This window comes from Moesziomyces antarcticus (genome assembly GCF_000747765.1).
Source record: "Moesziomyces antarcticus DNA, scaffold: scaffold_v10019, strain JCM 10317, whole genome shotgun sequence".
Taxonomy (NCBI): Eukaryota; Fungi; Basidiomycota; class Ustilaginomycetes; order Ustilaginales; family Ustilaginaceae; genus Moesziomyces; species Moesziomyces antarcticus.
The window spans coordinates 327200-347250 of NW_014638991.1; the positions used below are offsets into that span (position 1 = coordinate 327200).

General features: G+C 61.1%; 7 protein-coding genes across 7 annotated transcripts; 5 read left to right on the top strand and 2 right to left on the bottom strand.

The window, feature by feature from the left end:
• Nucleotides 1-123: 123 nt before the first annotated feature.
• On the bottom strand, nucleotides 124-1050 carry PAN0_019d5850 (translin; the record flags this gene model as incomplete). The annotated part of the gene is made up of 1 exon (XM_014798784.1): nucleotides 124-1050. The coding sequence occupies one exon, from the start codon at nucleotides 1048-1050 to the stop codon at nucleotides 124-126; it is 927 nt and encodes a 308-aa protein (XP_014654270.1).
• A 329-nt stretch (nucleotides 1051-1379) lies between these two features.
• Nucleotides 1380-2108, top strand: PAN0_019c5851 (fk506-binding protein 5; the record flags this gene model as incomplete). Its single annotated transcript, XM_014798785.1, has 1 exon — nucleotides 1380-2108. One exon carries the CDS (start codon nucleotides 1380-1382, stop codon nucleotides 2106-2108), a length of 729 nt encoding a protein of 242 aa, XP_014654271.1.
• Nucleotides 2109-3405: 1297 nt separating this feature from the next.
• Nucleotides 3406-4633, top strand: PAN0_019c5852 (88 kDa immunoreactive mannoprotein MP88; the record flags this gene model as incomplete). The annotated part of the gene is made up of 2 exons (XM_014798786.1): nucleotides 3406-3720; nucleotides 3800-4633. The coding sequence occupies 2 exons, from the start codon at nucleotides 3406-3408 to the stop codon at nucleotides 4631-4633; spliced, it is 1149 nt and encodes a 382-aa protein (XP_014654272.1).
• Nucleotides 4634-5015: 382 nt separating this feature from the next.
• PAN0_019d5853 (HMG-box) lies at nucleotides 5016-6375 on the bottom strand (the record flags this gene model as incomplete). Its single annotated transcript, XM_014798787.1, has 3 exons — nucleotides 5016-5582; nucleotides 5657-5895; nucleotides 6120-6375. The coding sequence occupies 3 exons, from the start codon at nucleotides 6373-6375 to the stop codon at nucleotides 5016-5018; spliced, it is 1062 nt and encodes a 353-aa protein (XP_014654273.1).
• Nucleotides 6376-8494: 2119 nt separating this feature from the next.
• Nucleotides 8495-11599, top strand: PAN0_019c5854 (uncharacterized protein; the record flags this gene model as incomplete). The annotated part of the gene is made up of 1 exon (XM_014798788.1): nucleotides 8495-11599. One exon carries the CDS (start codon nucleotides 8495-8497, stop codon nucleotides 11597-11599), a length of 3105 nt encoding a protein of 1034 aa, XP_014654274.1.
• A 502-nt stretch (nucleotides 11600-12101) lies between these two features.
• Nucleotides 12102-15713, top strand: PAN0_019c5855 (uncharacterized protein; the record flags this gene model as incomplete). Its single annotated transcript, XM_014798789.1, has 1 exon — nucleotides 12102-15713. The coding sequence occupies one exon, from the start codon at nucleotides 12102-12104 to the stop codon at nucleotides 15711-15713; it is 3612 nt and encodes a 1203-aa protein (XP_014654275.1).
• A 401-nt stretch (nucleotides 15714-16114) lies between these two features.
• PAN0_019c5856 (putative lipase/esterase from carbohydrate esterase family CE10) lies at nucleotides 16115-19996 on the top strand (the record flags this gene model as incomplete). Its single annotated transcript, XM_014798790.1, has 1 exon — nucleotides 16115-19996. One exon carries the CDS (start codon nucleotides 16115-16117, stop codon nucleotides 19994-19996), a length of 3882 nt encoding a protein of 1293 aa, XP_014654276.1.
• Between the last annotated feature and the right edge of the window lie 55 nt (nucleotides 19997-20051).

Below are 20051 nucleotides of genomic sequence, written 5' to 3' on the forward strand. Positions count from 1 at the left end.
TGCGCCGATGCGATTGCACAGTATCTCGGGGTTGGTTTTGGGGTTTGATAGTTACGCTCATTGGGTTATAATGCACACAGTCTTTCTGCACGTTTGCACGCACGATTGTGGGGTTGATATTTGCTAGAGTTGGTCGGTAGGTGGTGGGGCGGATGAATCGAGGGATCTTCGGAGCATTTCTTGGAGAGCCTTTGGATCTGCTGCGAATTCTGCCTTGCGAACGGTGATAGCATAGAGGACTGTCTCGACAATTCGGATGAGTCTTGGGAAATCTTTGCGTGGATTGATTCGGAGGGGGATGGGGAGGGACGTACTGTGTTCGATTTTCTGGAGACTCTGTTTGGTGACGGCCTGTTTCTTGCGCAGATCGTTGACGAGGGGGATGAAAGGGTCGAGGGTATCATGGAGGCATCTTGTGATGCCTAGTACATGTTGCACTACCTTGCCTGTATCGCCTTGACCAACAGCGTTTGTTGCGAACCGCATCAACTCCCCCGTCAAATCCGACAGACCCAGCAGATATCGATGGATCGGAACCTTGAGTACATCTCCAAACCGTTCTTGAATCTGTTCGAGTGTGATGAGGTTTGTAGTCTCAAGGTAGTGATAGAACGACAGAGCTTCTATGAACTCTTCCAGTCCGCCGCCAATGTTTCGTTCGTGACGATCGTGACGCTCTGGCAGGGCAAGTTCCTCCGCCTTGGCTGCCTGTTCCAGCACGCCGACAATGTGGTTGAGTTTGGATTCGGCTTCTTCGAGCAACTTTTGCGTAGCAAGTGAAGGGGTGGAGGCAAAGTCGCGAACGTCGAAGCGGTGAAGGAGAAAGATGACCTTTTTCGAGAGACTGGTGACGTCGCGCGAGGTCTTGATCAGACGTTCGCGTCGGTCGTTGTAGTCGTCAATCTCGTCGCGAAACAAGCCGAATGCCTCCAGCAAGGATGCTGCAGCGGCAGCAGGAGACGCATCGGATCGTAAGCGCTTTGTCGGTGTCGATCCCGATGCCATGTCGGATGGCTCCGATGGCCGCTTCAGTGCGGGTTGGTCCGACATCCTCCCAGTCAAGGTGATGAGAAGAAAGGGGGCCAAGAAAGGGTCGAGGATGCGCCAAAACCTCCACCTGCGCAAGAAGGAAAGGGAGAAGCCGAATTCCGAAAATTGGGCGGCGCAGCTTGGCAGCAGCAAGGAGGCGTGGCTACGACTTTTTTGGGGGGCGCGGGTGTGCCGTGCATGCGCGGCTGAGTCGGCCCCACACCCTGACCCTGCACACTTGCATGAGGCCAAGCTGTCTTTCACGCTTCCACCGCTAACCCCCTCGACTCTGCCATCCGACTCTTTCATACATCCTTCGGCGCTACTAACGAGCAAGAGGTGTGATCAACATGGTGCGCACGGCGTCCACATGGCAAGAAGCCGAGGAGAACATCGTCTCATGCACAGCGCAGATCCTCGACCAAGCGATCGAGATCCTGCGCTCCGGTGCGATCGACGATGCATCCTACACATTCTCAAGCCGCGTGATCGCCGGTTCAACACCAGGCAAACACTTCCGACACGTGCTCGACCACCTACGCATCCTGCTCGACTCGATCGAAGCGTGGCAAATCCGCGCGTCTGGCGTGCTTCGCGTCGACTACGATTCGCGCATCTCGTCCAAGGTCGCGCACATCGAGACGTCAGCAGCGGCGTCGCTGCGCGAATTCGAACGAACCAACAGTCGGCTCCACCGCATCTTTGCAGCGTCCAAGGGCGAGCTGTATACGCAGCCACTGCGACTTTGTGCCACGACGCCGTTCGTGGTGGAGATGGATAGCACCGTGGGCAGGGAGCTGTGGTTCTGTGGGCTGCATGCTATCCATCACTATGCGCTTGCCAGGGTGATGCTCGTCCAGGAGAGGGGGCTCGAGGGGATCGACGACCAGTTCGGCGTGGCTCCGAGCACGCTCGTGCATCGCGAGTGGAGGAGGGAGTCGATTCGAGCCGAGCCCGCAGAAGACGCTCTGCAGGTGCCAGCTACAACAGCTACACCCACGCAGCGACACAGACAGGCGAGTGCAGATCAGCGACAGCACTCGTCACCACGCCATGCATCGCTACGGAGCAAACTGTGATATGGCAATGCATTTGATGTCCGATGTGATCGCAGAGCGAAGATGATCAAGATGCGCTGCTGATGCAGGACCCTGAGGTGGTATTCGGAAGAGAAAAAAAAAGTGAGACAGAAATGGCAGCTCAAAAAGGAGGCTCGAAAACTGTGCTCAAAAAGAGGCGAGCAAAGATAGACGGCATGGCTGGCGTGTTTGTGCATGCAAAGCACCGGGCGCATCTTCTCTAGCAAGAGCCGATATGCGAGCGAAGCTTCGGGGGCAAGGCGAACGCCACGTTGATGGCGAGAAAAGTGAGGTGTCAGGCAGGCAATGCACGCGCTCCAGCACCAAGCGCGGGCGGGGTGTGTGGCGCCCGCAACACAAGCGTCAGCCTCTGAAACGACCGATGCGCGCTGTGCAGATGGATGCACCGACGCTCGGCCCCCCTCCGCTGGCAGACAATGGATGAGAATGCGACGAAGGATTCGGTGCGTTTCGGATGGACGCCGGCTGCGTGCGGTGCGTTGCGGTGCGTGCGGTGCGTGCGGTGCGTGCGGTTGCATTAGGCCAGCACACGCCTGCAGAGGGGTCGAGTGCAAGCGGAAGCGCCGACTGGGCACACGCGCGCGCGTTTGCGAGGCTGCATCACTCGCACCTCCATTCCGAACGCCCATGCAGCTGGCTCGGTCATGCACAAGGGCTCTGGCATCGCGCGTGCACCTCTGCAGCAGTGCGCGCTGCGAAAAGTTGAAATTTCCGCTGGCGCTTCGCAAGAAAAGTGTTGCTCTAGCCGGCCAGGCGAGGCGAGATCTCTGTTTTCTTTTTTTTGCGAGACAGACGCGAGGGCTTGGCAGGCCAGCAGGCGGCGGATTCGCGCGGTAACAGCGGCCAGGCGGAGCGGGCGGGCGGGCGATGAAACGGCGCTTCGCCACGGCCCGCCGCCCAATCGATCGTCGGCCCCCCTCACCGCTCACCGCTGAATCCCGACGGTGAACCTCAGCTGCACCGCCTTCATTTGGGCATTGGCTTCATCGCCAACCGGCGCTGCAGCCCACCGAGCCTGGGAGCTTCACGCTCGAAGCTTGCCAAAGCAAACACACGCGCTGCCACACTCTCCAACAACCCCTATCCGCGCCCACACCGCCCACTCCGCCTTCACTCGACCTCCGCCCCTCTCCATCTTCTCATCCCGCCTCTTCCCATCCTTGCCTCCTCACCATCACCATCCCTTTGCGCTCCCTTCTCGCAGACTCTTTAGTCTCCATCCATTCGTTTGCTTCCTTCTCTTCTTCCACCACATCGGAGTATTCGGATCATCACAATGAAGGCTGCTGCTGCCATCCTCGTCGCCCTCGCCGCTGGCGCCTCCGCCCAGTCGGTCCCCGCCTTCCGCTACGGCACCCCCTCCGCCAACTACCCAGGCGTCAAGGGCACCAACAGGAACGGTCCCACCAACCCCTCCGCCCCGCAGCTCAACACCCCCATCAACCAGACCTCCGACTCGCGCCTCGCCACCCTCAACTCCATCGACGACTGGTGCACCTTCGGCCCCCAGGTGCCCGGCACCATCATCGGCAACGTAGAGGGCGAGACCGTCGCCTACTGCACAAAGCCCCGTAACAACGCCCGTGTCATCGTAAGCATCCCGATTCCTGCGCAACAGTTTCCATGTTGGGCCTCTTGCTAACCCTGCTTGATTTGTTGTTTGCGCGCAGCCCGACGGAACCGTCACCGGTGCCCACTTTGTCAAGACCCCCCTCTACGTCCAGCTCATGGCGCTCGGTGACTTCACCAAGATCGGTCTCGTTGCCGGCGACGAGGGCGGTGAGCTCGACCCGCACGGCGCCACCAACATGGGCAACCCCGTCGGCGGCAACGTCACCTCCAACGTCTCGGGCGAGGACGTCTTCTACGAGGAGTGGATGAACTACGTCTCGTACAACCAGCTCTGCTTCCGTATCTGCATCGCCGGCTCCGAGCAGGCACCCACCGCGCTCGAGTGCGAGCACGAGCTCGACGTCATGGGCTGCAACTTTGTCATGCCCGGCAACTACGCCGACAACGTCTTTGAGACGTGCGACGGTGACGCCGCCTACCCGCCCGGTCTCTACCCCGAGGCCAACGGCCAGACTTCGACCTTCAAGCAGTTCTTCACCGGCGAGTACGTCGCTGGCGGCACCACCTACTCGTACACCAACGGCGCCGCCGACCAGGTCACCCCCACCGGCGCCTACTCCACCCCGTCCACCTCCAACTGCAGGACCACCGCCACCATCTCCAACGGCATCAAGTCCATCGTCCCCTCGTCGTCGTCGTCCGTCGCCTCGTCCAGCTCCGCCTCGGCCTCGAGCGCCTCGTCCACCGGCCGTGCCTCCAACTCGGGCTCCGCCTCGGGCTCCAACTCGGGCTCCGCCTCGGGCTCCGCCTCTACCGGCAACTCGGGCTCGGGCTCCAGCGGCTCCTCGTCGGGCGCCTCGTCGCTCGTCGGCTCGGCTGTCGGCATCGCCGCCTCGGTCGTCGCTGTCATGGCGGGCGCCTACCTTCTCTAAGTCGTGCGCCCTCAAACAACCCCACATGCTCCATGCTCCGGTTCGCACCCACTTCATTCCAGTGCTTCGATTCTTTCCTCACTCTTTCCCCTTTGTCTAGGCGGAACGTCTTTTGTTTTTGATTCATGGCATCTTTTGTTTATTCGCTTCCAAGCATACATACACTCGTTTTTGGTTCCGCACACACACACACATACGCTTTGATGGGTGCGTCTTTTCCACCGCATGCACGCGCCTTCTAAAGGACAATGGCAACTTTTTTTTCTTCTCCCAACAAACACCAGCCTTGACGCGACGGTAACGGTTGGAGCACGGGTGGGACGGTATAGAAAAAAATCGCATTCGTAGTGTACATGCATCGCAAGGGGGGTTCGGGGGGGTTTTAGGGGTCTAGGGAGATGGGGTTCATGTTGGCTTCGTGTTCCTTTTTTTGTTGGTTCCAGGTGACCATGTTTTCGGTGGTCTTATCGTGATACACCTTCTGTTGTTCGTCGGTCAACTCCTTCCATGCCTCGGACACCTTGCGCAGCACACTCGAGTACGGCAGACCGGGATGTTTCTTGCGGATCTCCTGACGCACCTCGTTCTGAAACAGCAGGTAGGCACTCGGAGGTCGCTTGGGCGCATCCGGATCGCGAAGTCGCTTCTCCTTGCGCTTCTGTAACTTGCTCAACTTCTTGGCTTCCTTCCCATTCGCTCCCCCCGTTCCTGCCGCAGCTGCCGTCTCGGCTCCAGCTGTACTGACCGCATGCGAACCGTTGGCAATGTTGTTGAGAAAGTCAAATGTGGACGGTACACTTGCACCACCCGCACTCGACACATTGCCCTGCTGCGCCAACACTAAAGCGGCGACGTTCGGATTCTGACGCGCAACCACCTTGACGAATGCATCGCACGAATCGGCCGCATGCCGCAGCTGCGCAGACAACCGACTCACCGCATCAAACATCTGTGATCATCCACATCAAATCCCAGTCAGCCCAAACTAATCCCTCTCGTCTTGGAATCAAGGATCGCACTTACCGTCTGTCGTGCAATGAAAATGTCATCGCCCTGTGCACCCGAATGGGCGAGCGCCGAGTTGAACTGGTGATGCGGCTGCTGCTGGTGGTGATGTGACGCGTGCTGATGCGACAGCAGACCATACTGGTCAAAGTTGGCGGCGTTCATGTCGGCAAAGATGGTGGGCGGCGTATGCACGTCGCTGTCCGACGCGGCTGCGATGTCAATGGCGAAAACGGGCGGATCGTCCGAGTGGCGACCTCGACGATGTCAGAAAGGGGCAAGCGCTGCAGTGCGGTCGGGACGGAGGAGCAACGGCGAGCGCGAAGAGTCGGCCAAAGGTGGAGGCGGTGCGGCGGCGCGTCACGTTGTGGCGCGAACGCGCGGGGAAGCGGAGAATCCACGGTCAAGACGCGACGTAACATCAGCGTCCAAAAACCGCAGGGTCACCGAAAGCCGAGCAGCATGCCAAATGGAAGCGCACGGTCGTCGTAGCCGCCAAGGATCGCAACAAGCGCATCCAGTTGCCAAGAGCAGCATAGAAGAAACCAAGAGGTGAAAGGAAGAAGGAGGATGAGGTCGAGGTCAGCATTGCTGTTCGTACTGCTCATGGTCGCATCAGGTCTGAGGGGCGTGGACACGAGGCGACGAGCTGGCTTGGAACGAGCTCGATGCGCAGCAGGCACAGTGCTAGCATCATTTGCTGGCGAGCGCTGTGGACACGACGCAGTCAATCCCATCCTGGTGTGCCTCGAGGCCGACTTCACTCCTGTGCCGCAAATGCAGCCCCCACGAAGCCAGCCGACGCTTCTTTGACAGCTGGGCGGCCAGCTTGACAGCCGGTTGACAGCACGACAAAGTTCAAGGTACAACAACTGTCGTGCTTTGCCAGGTGCGAGGGCTTTCGCAAGGACATTCGCAAAGGGCACTTACACAAGCTACGTAGGAATAGAACGAGTTGAAAGGGCAACAACGCTTTGGGTTGCTACTGTAGTCTGCGGGATGAATAGCGCCGACGGATTCGATAGCTTCTTGTAAGGGCAGAATAGAGTAGTGGCCGACTTTGAAACGGAATCGAAGGTGGAAAGGAGGGAACGGGCGTTGATTAGAGCCGCCCAAAGTGGCTGCCGTATATCAACTATTTCGCCTCGCCAACCCGATTAGCGCCTGTGATTTCAGCGCAGCCAACCACTTCCACCGCCCACTTTCGCACCCTTTCAACGGCACTTGAACCCCAAAATCACCAAAATCACAGCCGCGCCTAACTTCATTCCAACTCGTGGGCTAATGCGGCCGAGAAAAAAAAAGGGCCAGCGCGTGGCTGAGTCGCAGCGTGTGCTGAGTGTATTGCCAAGCGGGTCAACAGCCTCGGCGCAGGGCCGTGACGAGCGAGTGCGTTGCGACGCGAGACTAGCTCGGCGCAGGCAAGGCCGAGATGCCTCCTTCTCGACCTCCATTGCCTTTCATATCTCCCGCCTCGTCTTGAACCGGATCAGAAGGTTGAGGTGCACTTGCTTGCCGCTCATCCTACACATAGCCTGGGAGTAGACGTAGGCGCAGGACTCCGGGTCGATCACAGCTGGCCGTCAGAGCATTCTCGCATACAGCGAAGGATACCCACTGCTGCTTGTCGTCGACCACGGCCAGAAGTTGGTGTCACACACCGTTGCACGTCTGCAGACGCACGGCTTGCATCGCCTTCTGGAATTACTGTCACTCGCTTCGACTTTGCATCCGCTTTGGGATTGGAGCCAAGCAAGTGCATCTCGACCTCCAGTCTGTAGTACACGGGGTGAAAGAGGACGTCTGTCGTCGCCGCTCAGCCCAGCGTCGTTGCTCACAGCACCAGCGTTACGGCTCTTGTGTGTTGCACCGAGACGATTGAGCAGTTGTCGACGAACCTCCCTTCTCTGAATTCGTTTGGGCCGAGGAGCCAGAGACGCACCGATTTGAGTGGATCGCTCTCGTTCCACTCCTTCACGGCCCAACCGAACAAAGGGACATTCACCTCGACTCGGCCGCCCCATTCGCAAGACTCAACAGGCGTGTCCATCCCGCCAACAAATCCACAAGGCCATCCCATCATCTAGGGTAAGTATTGCCAAAACATGACCATGCTCGATAGTAGCGGCGATGACGACCTTAAGAGCGTAGCATCAGCTGCGCATGAACGGGTCTGCAAAACGCCGACGAGCAGACAAGCCAAACAGCCAAACAGCCAGCCAGCCAGCCAGCCAGCCAGCCAGCCAGCCAGCCAGCCAGCCAAACAGCCAGCCGGCCAAGGTCGCCTGCTGCAAGGCTTTGAGCGATCAGCCGGCCTGCTTTGCGGGCCGAACAGTTGACTAGAGAAATCTGACGGGTGCCCCAATTCAAAATTTCAAAGCCCAATTTGAAGACCCACCACCGCGGTTCAAAGTTTCGAAATTTTGTATTCGAAGCTGCCAATCCCAACTCGCAGCAGCAGGGCAAAGGAGGGCAGCAGCAGGGGTGGACGAAGATGAAGCGCGGGCGCAGTCGCTTTGGCGGGACAAAGGAGCGCAGCGCGCTGCTCGCTGTCCAAGCCGAAAAAAAAAATCCAATTCTGCATTTCGAAAAGATGGCATAACATTGCCGATTTTTTTCCGCGCGCCCCTGCATGTCAAGTTGCGCATCCGCTGCCCCGCCATTCTTCTGCTTCATAGTGTCTCCTCTCGCCACTATGACCCTTTCGAGGCCAATGTCATTGTCGCTGCCTCTTGAGAATCACTTCTACTGGTCCAATTTTGATAGCTTTGTGTGAAAGGCAATCACTGACTCCTGTCTCCCACTTGACTCCTTGCACACGCCAGTTCTCTCGCTTCCCAGTCAAACGACGCCAGCATGGACCCGCAAACGAGCTACGACGCTTGGTCCATGCAGCAGGCCTGGCAGTCTGCCAATGGCGACATGGTGCCGATCGGTGCGCAAGGTACACAGACCTTCCATGCCTTTCAAGACGCGCAGCAGCAACAACAACAGCAACAACAGCAGCCGCCATATAATCATTACGAGCAGCAACAGCAGCAGCAGCAGCAGCAGCAGCAGCAGCAGCAAGTGATGGCATCACATCATCTCCAACAATTCAACGCAGAACCAATTTCGGGGGCGCCTCAGGCTTCGAGCAGCTATCCAGCCCAGCCATCCACCCTCGACGCCAACATGATGCGCGAGCTGCAGGCCATGTATCCGAATGCTCACCCGGACATGCTCATGCAAGCCATCTTGCATCCTTCAGCATCCGCTCCGCAGCCCGCAAACTTCTTCCCGGCAGCGACGCAGCAGCTCTCTCAAGCACCCCACCAGCATCAGCCCCAGTGGCAAGGAGCTGCTCCGGTATCACAGGCGTCGTATCAGCCCTCCTCGTTTGCATCGGCACCCCCGGCGTACAACGGCGCAGCACAACCGCCTCACGATAACTACGGCGATCAGTCCGGGCACTCTCTGGCAGACGCGCTGCGTTTCACGCCGGCCGCCTCTTCAACGCCTGCAGGGTCCACGACGAGTCTGCAAGCCACCCCGGCTTCCTCTGAAGCTGATGCGTCCGGTGAGAAGAAGAAGCCCAAGCTTCGGCAACTCAAGCTCACCTCGCTTCTTGGTGTTGCCCAGTCGGTCAGCATGGAAGGGCAGCAACCGCTCCCGTCGACATCGTCCAACCCCCACCCCACAACATCTGGCTCGGCCGAATCCAGCACAGAACCTCGCACACCCCCGCTGCCGCCAGCACGAGTCATGGCGGCAAAGCCAGCAAGCTCCTCCGGCGCGAGTACGGATACGGCTGCCGCCCAACCCAACGCCGCCAAGCCCTTGGCGACAGCCGACGGCGTGCTGTGGTCCAAGGCAAAACAACCGCTTGGCCGGCTCTCGGTCGAGCGCGACCCCACTACTTCGGCGAGACAGCTGACCAAGATCCTGTGCGAGTTCGATGCCGAGGGCAGATTCCGCAGACCAGTCTCGACGGGTGCCGAAGTGCGCAAGTCGCTCGTGGAAACGCTGCATGCGATCGCGACGCTCGAAAAGGGAAAGGGATTCTCCGAGACAGGACGCAAAAAGTTTTTCGGCGCATGGATGGCGAGCCCCGCAGGCCGACACATCCTGTCCACCTGGCTGCGCCAGACGGTGCCGCCCAAGAAGGTGACCGAAGGCGCTCCGGACTTGAGCCGACGCTATAGAGACACGCTGCTGCCGCTGCTCGCCATCCTAGACTATGTGCCCATGCGCAAGGCGTATCTCACCGATGAGGCCGGTTTGGGGAAGGCGATCACGGGCGTCTCTTTGCGCGCTGTCGACCCCGGCGCACGCAAACTCGCCGAGAGTCTGAAAATAAAATGGACCAAAGTCATTGAGGCCGAAGACTCGACGTCGACGTCGTCGTCCAAGGCAAGCCCACCGGCCGCATCCACGGGCTCAGCGGCTGTCAAGCGCAAGCCTTCGGATGCGGCTGGCACGAGCGAAAGCAGCACCAAGCGGTACAAGACGGCCACATCAACGACGGCCACTGCCGCCGGGACCGCCAAGACGGCCAAGCCGGCGTCATCGTCGTCTGCAAGCGCCAAGCCGGGCCTGTCTTTCTTCGGAGCCGACAGCATGAAGAAGCCTGTTGCGGCCTCGAGCAAGGTGTCGTCTGGCGCGACGGGTGCCAACAGGATGAGCGCGGGCCAGAGTGTGATGAACTTCCTGGGTACGCTCAGCGGGGGCAACAGCGGCAGCAACAGCAGCGCCAGTCGAGCAGCGGGACGACCTGGCAAGGAAGCGGAAGGCAAGGCTGGCACGCAAGAAAAGAAGAAGGTGAAGAAGCGGGTGACGTGGAAGGAGGACAGCGAGCTGGTGGCGGTGAGGCTGATCGAGCCTGCCGACTATGGGCAGGACGATGCGCAGCACGCCGAGCTGCTGGAGAAAGGATTGGAAGGGGTGGAGCACGACGAGGGAGATGCGCTGCGCCAGTCGTTCAGCACGATGGAAGCGCAGACGGATTGGTACGAGCCGCGTGAGGTGGAGGTACCCGAGATGATGCAAGTGGTGTTGGGCAGCGAATCGGTCGAGGGGCCATTCCAGACGCGACGCCATGCGGAGCTGGAAGAGGTGGTGTACGCCGAGGGCGAGGCGCCCACGAGCCCTGATGAAAGCCAGCTGGAGCGTCCGGGAACGACCTCGGAGACTCCTGAGGAGCTCAAGGGGGCAGAGAGCGTGGAGATTCCGACGCCATGGATGGGCGAGGCCGACGTGACGGGCGGTGAGGACTATGCGTATGCGGAGGAAGCAGGCATGCCGGAAGTCAAGGCGGAAGGATCCACATCCGACGCTGGCGCAGCGAGCGGGAGTGATGGCGGTGTGCCGTCGCAAGCCGACATCGGTGCCCTGCTCTCGAAAGTAGGGCCGCTGATGGGCGGAAAGGCATCGAAGGCACCTTCCAGCGAGGCTTCCGCTAGCTCTGCGCCCGCTCCCGCGCCTGCCGGGCTCAACTTTGACATCAACGTATTAAAGTCGATTGTGGACCGAGCCAAGAGCAGCGGACCGGCTGCGTCTGCGGTCAACGCAGCCATGGCTTCTCAGCAGGTGACGACGGACGGCATCTCGTCGCTGCTGTCGAGCTTATCCGCCAAGGGCCACGGCGTTGCCGCGAGGCAGGTGGAAGAGAGCTACCCGGGCGAGTACAACCACGACTACGTGCGCACCTCGAGTGCAGCCCCGCAGTACGGCGGTGGGCATCAAGCGTACCAGCAGCCTCCGCGTTACGACTACGGCAACAATGGTGCAGCGTGGTCCGGCCCGCACTCGAACCAGTACGGAGGAGGRGGATATGGAGGCGGCGGTGGATCCACAGCCGGAGCGTGGCAGTCCAAGCTGCACACCAAGCCGTGCAAGTTTTTCGCGATGGGCAACTGCTTCCGCGGAGACTCTTGTCACTTTCGTCACGACGCTGCCGACACATGGGGCGACCAGCAATAATTCTCGCACATCGATTCAGGAATCCACTCAGTCGTTCAGTCTGTCATTCATTCGTCACATTGAGAAGCACCGATTGATCTCGAAGGCCGAACGCAGAGTGATGAGAAAATATTAACAGCTGTTAGACTGTGACGATGGAGGATGTTGTTTTGGTGTTTTGGGTGGAGCGGAGCGCCGTTGTTCTTTTTCGGAACATGCGAGCCGAAGAATCAGCTGCAGCACTGCAGCACTGCAGCACTGCAGCGCTTAGCCGCATTTGAGCTGTGCTTTCGATTCGAGGCTTTGATGCGGGGATGCGCATTTGTGCATTCGGTGCATTTGGTGCATTTGGGCCTGGAATGCCTCTTCTGGACCAGCTGGCATTGATCACAAGGCTTGCCTCTCGCCCACCTTACCTCCATCGAACCCCTAAGATGTCCCAGCCCTAGAACAGCGACTGTACGCATATACTGCTCTCGCTACCCAAGAGGATCCGCTCGAAAAGACGTAGGAACCTGCCACCATGGCGACAACAGACAGCGACATGGCAGCCGCCAAGCCCAACGACAACTCGAAGCCGCCGCGTGCTGAGCCAAACAAGGCCTCAAAGATGCCGGCGTGGATCGTGGACAATCTCAAGTCGGCTCGCTCGCTCCGCATCCTCGCACGATGCTGGGTCGCAAGCTGGGCTGCCTTCGTCCTCATGATCCCCGGACCGCCTCTGCGGGTGCTCGGACAGGCGGCGTTCTTCTCGTGCATGCTCACGCTCATGGTGCCACCCTCGATGCCGTTCTTCATCTTTGTGCTCGCTTTCGGCATGCTCGTCGTGGGCGCCTTGACCGGCTGGGCATGGGGCTGTGCGGCTGCTGCCGCCGCTTCGCGCGCTAGAAGCCAGCAGCTCTTGCAGTCCGCCGTGGGCAGGGTGCGTGCCGGAGCAGCAAGCGCCACCAATCCCGAGGCCTACGTCACCGCCGCCGTCTTCCGCGGCGAATACCTCGACGTGCGCTCCACCGCCGTCTACGGAGTGTTCCTCATGCTCGGCGTCTACCTCGTGGCCGTCATGCAGGTCAAGCTGCCCAAGCTCAAGATCGGATCCATTTTCTTGATGATCGTGCTCGACATCATGACCACCTACGGCCCCCTCTTTCCCTACGCACGCTACACGCTTGGCGAGATCTTTATGATTCCCATCGGATGCGCCATGGCCATCTGTCTTGCGGCGCAGATCCTCATCTTCCCAGAGACCCTCTCGTACTCGTGGCAGCTCAGCTTCGTCGCCATGCTCGACACCACACGCTCTTTGCTCCATCTCCACACTGACGCACTCGCAGACGTGGCCAAGCATCACGACCCCGCCTCCACGCCTTCGGCTCGTCCGCACCTCGACCAGCCGTCCAGCGACTACCTCCAGCTCAGCCTCAAGGCGGAGGAGGAGGCATCCACCACAGCCGCCGGTCTGCTCGCCAAAGTGCAGGCCAACCGTACCGCCCTGGCCGAGCAGCTCGAAGGCTTAAACGGCATGACCGCCTTTCTCGGCATGGAGTTCTACCGCTCCTACTTGAGCGCGCACGACATGAAGCTCATGTACAGAAAGACGCGCTCGGTCAATCTGCAGCTCACGCTGCTCGGCTCCTTCTGGCGTCTCGTCCACCACGAGCTCGGCATCAGCGACCCTAGCACCTTCCACGAAGAGCGCGATGCTTCCGAGTTCGAGGATGGCTACGACGTCGATGGGCAACACGGCACCGAGGCGGTGCCGACCAAGGAGAAGCTGCAGCCCATCCGGCTGCACGAGACGGTGACCATCCATCGCGTGCGTCGCGACATCTTTACGAGCGAGGCGCAGCAGCAGGTCACCATGTCGCGCATGCTCAACATCCTCAACCGCGTCTCGCAGCCGTCGCTCGAGGCTGCAGCCGACTCGATCGGTGCGGTGCAGGCGTACTTTGGCGCCAACCTCGCGTGGAGGCAGAAGCAGCCCATCGACCAGGTGCTCGCCCAGCTGCACGAGTCCCGGTCCAAGCTCGAAAGCACGCGTCGAGATCTGCTCAACGACCGCCGTCTGGAGCTGCTGCAGCCGTATGCCGAACACTTTCGCGCCACGCATCCGGATTTCGACCTGGAAGAGCACTTTCTGCAGACCAAGGAGTCCATCCACTCGTTCCGCTCCGGTGCGCGACCTCTGCACGTCTGCCTCGTGTTTGTGACGAACCTCATCGATACGCTCGAGTCCATCTCGCAGTTCCACGCCGAGATGGTGGCGATTGCGGATCGCGCAGGCACCAAGAAGCGCATCTGGTGGCCCAAGCATCTCGGACGCCTGGTGCGCGTGCTCACGAGCGACAAGCGCGGCTCCTCGGACGGTCTCGATCGATTCGGTCCCGCCGAGGGCGAATTCGAGAGGGAAGACGACATGGACCGCGACTTTCGACAGGATCGTGCTCATACCGCTTCGGATGGCGCATCCAGCCAAGGTCACAATGTCGCCGACCACCTCGAGGGCGAGAGCGAGGCGGAGGATGACGACACGCTGGCCGCACAGTCCGGCGCTCCACGGGATCGAGACGAGGAGAAGGCTGCTGTGCCTGCCAAGGCGAAGAAAGCCAGGCGGGAGCGAAAGCAGACGCACTACGCTCGCGATCCGGACGCCCTTCCGCCGACGAGTGTGGCGCACCGGATCGGACGCGGAGTGGCGGCGACGTACTACTTTGTGAGCGGGCCGACGGGGGTGTTTGCGCTGCGCATGTGCATTGCGACGTTTGCGATCTGGATCACGGCGGTGCTGCCCAACACGGCGCAGTTTGTGTACACCAACCGCGGCATCTGGGCGCTCATCATGGCGCAGACCGCCGCGGCGCTCTCGGGCGGCGAGCTGGTGTTTACGTTTGCCATGCGCTTCATCGGCACGGTCATCGGCTTACTCTACGGCGCCGTGCTCTGGTACATTTCGACGGGCCTTGGTCGAGGCAATGCGTATGGAATCGGTGCGGCGACGGCGGTGGGTTTCCTGCCGCTGGTGTTTCTGCGCGTGTTTGCGCCCAAGATGCTGCTGCTGCCAGCGATCATGCTCAACGTGTCGGTGGTGCTGATTGTGGGCTACTCCTGGATCGACACGCACCTGCAGGTGACGGTGAACAGCGGCGTGGGCATCGAGGTCGCGTGGAAGCGTACGCTGCTCGTGATCATCGGCATGGCGGTGGCGCTGATCGTCATGGTGCTGCCGCGGCCGGCGTCGAGTCGACTGCTGCTGCGCAAGAGCATGGCCAAGGTGACACGCCAGCTCAACGAGCTGTTTGTCGAAGTGATGGAGGTGTGGATCGCCCGCAACCGCCTGGTGGAGCAAGAGTCGGAACGAGCCCAGTTCGCGAACCAGCTCGACACGAACGGGGCCGACGCCAAGGTTTCGAGCAACGAGGCGATTCTGCAGCTGTGGCAGGAGCGGGAGTCGTTGATCCGCGCGCGATTCATGGGTGTGAATGCGCGCGTGGCCATGTATCCGATGCAGATCGGGCTTGCCACGATGGACTTCCACATCCGCGGACGCTGGCCGGCCGAGCGGTACGTGCAGATGGCGGGCGTGCATGCGACGATCGTGGAGTCGCTCGGAGCGATCCTGTGCAGCGTGCGCGCCTTCGACGGCATCGCGACGCTGTCGGAGGGCGACAAGCCACGTGCAACTCCTGGAACAAACGCACGAAGCCACATGGACTGGGAGGTGATGCTGTCGTCGTCGACGGCGTTGCTGGATCCGCAGTACCTCTCCGAGATCTGCCTGACGTTTGACGTGCTTTCGAAAGCGCTGCGAAACGGCGAGCGGCTCAACCACGCGTCGTTTTCGCTGCAGGAGAACCACTTCAAGTATTCTGCTCGCAACCGGCGCATCGGCGAGCTGCTCCGCAAGGGCGCTGACGGTGGCCGTGGAGAAGGCTCGGACGTGCTGCGATGGAGCGTTCTGCGCGATCCGATGTATTTGCGCTACACGACGGCGAGGATGGCGGCACTCACGTTGGCTACGGAGCTGGACAAGCTGCGCGCGATTGTGCAGTCGCTCGTGGGCGAAAGCTCGCTGCGTGGCTTCGACATGCTCAAGGACCAGCACGACGAGCGACTGTATCGTGTCGCCCGCCAGGCTTAGATAGCCTATGCTTTATCGTTGAATGCCAGTGAATGGAAAAAATCGAGCAAAATCTGTTAGAGCGCGGGTGCATGAGTGTGTTTCGTTTTCCGCATGTGGGATTAGGAGATGAGCACGCGTTTGGGCAAAGGTGGAGGTGGGCGGTGCAGCAGAGGGAGAGAGTGACAAGAAAGGGTCAGGGCGCGTCTGCTTTCACGCTGCAGCACAGCACTGCAGCTGCAATCGCCCCAACACTTGCATTCACCGAGAGAGGATGCTCCGAAAGGCTGCGGTGCTGAGCTGCGTTTTTTTCACGGCCGCGTCTCTCCACGCACTCTCTCTCGCTCTCTCTCCTTTCAGGGCGCGCGCTTCGTACGTCGGCATCATTGCATCGCAGCTGCTCCTCGCCTCTCCCGATACAGATGGCGCCGCACCCTTCCCCACCTTCCACCACCACCACCACCACCACCACCTCCTCCTCCTCTCCGCATACACCTACTCACCCACACCACAACGATACCCCGGCAGCGCCTGTGCAACATCCATCCAGCTCGCACGCCTCATCCCTGCGCTCCTTGCATCACTCCCTCGCTGCACGTCTCCCGCCTCGCTCCTCCCATCACGCTATAGTCCCGTCGCCACCAACACACGCCAGCACTCTCGCTTTCGCTCTCGCTCCCACCCACCGCTTCTCTGCCCTCTTTCAGAGCCGGAACACTATAACACCCGCTTCAGCTGGCCACCGCCGCTCCTCCTCGACGCGACAGCACGTAAAGATGGTCGGCTCGCACCTCCATCACGCTTTCCGCTCCTGGTTCAAGGAGACCGAAAAGGACGGCACACCACTCCTACCCGTAGCCCTCTCCAAAAAGTACACCGTCCTGCCCCAGGTGCTCGGCCAGGGCTCCTTTGCCGTCGTGAAAGCGGTCGTGGAAAAGGCAACCGGACAAGAGCGCGCGCTCAAGATCATCGCAAAGAAACCGCTCAAGGACTCCAACGAAAAGATGCTCAAGGAGGAAATCACCATCCTCGGTAAAGTGGAACATCCCAACATCATCAAGATGTGGGACCTCTACGAGACCCGCGAGGGCGTCTTCATCGTCACCGACCTCTGCAGCGGCGGCGAACTCTTCGACCGCCTCGTCTCCAAAGTCCACTACAACGAACTCGACGCACGCCACATCATGAAGCAGCTCCTCGCCGGCGTCGCCTACCTCCACGACCACGACATCATCCATCGCGACCTCAAGCCCGAAAACATCCTCCTCCGCGACAAGTCCGACCCCAGCGACGTCGTCATCTCCGACTTTGGCCTCTCCCGCTTCATCCCCGACGAAGGCCTCCTCATGACCGCCTGCGGCTCCCCACAGTACGTCTCGCCCGAGGTCCTCCTCGGCAAGGGCTACGACGCCGCCGTCGACATCTGGTCCTGCGGCGTCATCGCCTACGCCCTCCTCGGCGGATACACCCCCTTCTACGGCCAGGACCAGCCCTCCCTCTTCCAGCAGATCATCAAGATGGACGTCCACTTCGAGCCCGAATACTGGTCCGAGGTCTCGGACACCGCGAAGGATTTCATCCTCAAGTGCCTCTGCACAGCTGACAAGAGGATGACCGCACACCAGGCTCTCGCCCACCCCTGGCTCGCCGACCTGCCCCCACTCCACGAAGAAGCTTCCAAGGGCGCCTGCCTCAAGAACGGCGCTCTCCGCAACCTCGAGGCCATGCGCAAGCTCCGCAAGGCAGTCACCGCCGTAGAGGCCATCAACCACCTCCAGCGACTCCACGCCCTGCGTCAGCAAAACGGCGACGCCCTCCCGCACAAGCAGCAGTCGCTCCTCTCCATCGCCACACACCTCCAGTCCCACAAGCGAGGCGACTCGCTCCTGCCCTCCCCCACCGACCCCACGCCCAACAAACCTCTCGCAAACGCCGACTCCTCCGTCACCATGACCGACGAGCCGGCCGAGTTGACCAACGCCCACAAGAAGGAGCGCGGCGATTCAGCCATGGCTCTCGACCTCACCGTCATGATGGCCTGGATGCCCGAGAGCTGGGGCCGCTCAGGCTCGGGCGCTTCATCCACGCCTTCACAGCCCGGCGCCTCGGGCACAGCTGCAGTCGCCCAGGCCGCCGAGGATACCCTCAACCGCGGCCGCGAACCCGCCTCTTCGTCCGCAGCCAACGACGTCGTCGCCGATGGCCAGGCGAGCCCCTCCGCCTCATCCACTGGCCATTCCGAAACCACCGTCCGTCCTGCCGCCCCGCCAGCCGCATCGTCCAGCCAACCTCGTCGTGCCAGTCGCTCGACCAACCGCAAGGACACCGAGTCCACAAAGACGCTCAACTCGCTCCTCGACCAGTACAAAAAGACCGACGTGCCCGCTTCCGCACGTCTCAACCCCGCCATCAAGGTCAGGGAGCCCACCAAGCTCAGCTTCACCAACGCCTGGCGCTACCTCCCCTTCCTCGTCTCCCAGGGCGTCTCCATCGGCACCGCCGTCGCCTCCCACGCCATCTACGGCCCGCCCAAAAAGTCGTGGGGCATCGAGACCTCCGTCTTCACCCGCGTCCTCCGCGACGTCGCCGAGTACTCGGAGTTCGCTTCCATCGAGGGCCTCCAGCAGCTCTTTGACCTCGGCGCCTTCCTCCCCACCCCCAAGGACGGCCTCATCACACCCGTCACCTTCCGCGTCAAGAAGCGCGGCCTGCGCGGATTCCTCGCCGAGGCCGATGCCGCCGAGGACGGCAAGCGCGAGATCAGCGCAGAGTGGGTCGTGGGCAAGCAGACCTGGCGTCGCCTCCAGGCAGAGTGGCGCAGCGGAAAGCAGAAGGGCAAGGAGCGCGTCATTCTCTACATCCATGGCGGGGCGTACTTTGTCATGTCGGCGGCAACGCATCGTCCGCTCACCATCTCGCTCTCCAAGTACACCGAATGCCGTGTGTTTGGCATCAACTACCGCCTCGCGCCCGAGACAAAGTTCCCCGGTGCGCTGCACGACTGCGTCGCGTCCTACTTCCGTCTCACCGACGACCTCGGCATCCCGCCGAGCAACATTGTGCTCGGTGCCGATAGTGCTGGCGGTGGGTTGGCACTCGCGCTCATGTACTATCTGCGCGACAACGACTACCCGCTCCCCAGCGGCGCCATGCTCTTCAGTCCGTGGGTCGACCTCACCATGTCGTGCGACTCGTGGGACACCAACGCCGAGTTCGACTATTTGCCCATGCCCAAGTCGGGCGACCACATGAACCCGGTCTGGGCGTATCTTGGCGACAACATCGACAAGTATCTCACGCATCCGTACGTCTCGCCGCTGTTTGGCGACATGCACGGCCTGCCGCCGCTGCTCATCCAGTGCGGCGATGCCGAAGTGCTGCGCGACGAGGTGACGCTGCTCGCGCACAAGGCGTCGCTCTCGGGCGTCGCCGTGCGTCACGAGCTGTACGAGGATTGCGTCCACGTTTTCCAGGCGTTCCTCTTCCTCGATGCCAGCAGAAAGGCGCTGCAGAGCGCACGCCATTTCGTGCGCACCGCGCTCGACAAGCGCGGCAAGTCGCGCGACGCCGCCGGCCAGCAGCGCAGCGAGGCGGCGGTGAACAAGGAGATGGCGCAGGGCAACATGCAGACGCCGCAGGGCGCCAAGGCGGATCCGGCCACGGGAGAGAAGCAGGACGCCCCTGGCAGCACAAGCGCGTCTACTGGTTCTGCCAGTGCGGCCGGCAAGGGCAAGATGACGCCCAGCACTTCGTCCAACGCGGTGGATGGCGGCATTGACGAGATCGTCTCGCTGCCTCACTCGCGCTCGGACGGCGACGTGGATGACGACGACGACGATGCTGAGGCGGCCGGGTTGCCCGCCGATGAGGAGGACTGGGATCTCGAAGGCCGCGTCTCGGGCGAAGAGCGTCGCGGTGCCACGGGCGCCGACGCGCCCAAGCCGCAGGGGCTGGCTGCTCAAGCAGCGCAGAAGGTGCTTGGAGCGGACGACAAGGCGGTGACGGAAGCCACGAGCCAGGGTGCTGCGGAAGGCGACGAGCAGGAGAAGCAGGGATCGTCGGGCTGGGATGCGTCGTTCCCACAGATGACGATCGAGGAGGCACGGCTGCGCGGCCAGGCGGGCATGCAGCAGCAGCTCTCATCCGATGCTCCGGCGCTGAGCAAGTTCCACGCGCCCCAGAAACCGCTCACGCCCAAGATGCGCCGCTCGAGCAGCGGCAAGGAGCTCTCGACGCTGCTCAAGTCGTTTGAGAGCGGCGGCTCCACGCTCAAGACCAACGTCTGGACGCCCAACACCAACTAGACAGCATACGCGCGTACAAACATTTGGGCACCAACTTTGAAGCATGATTCTGACA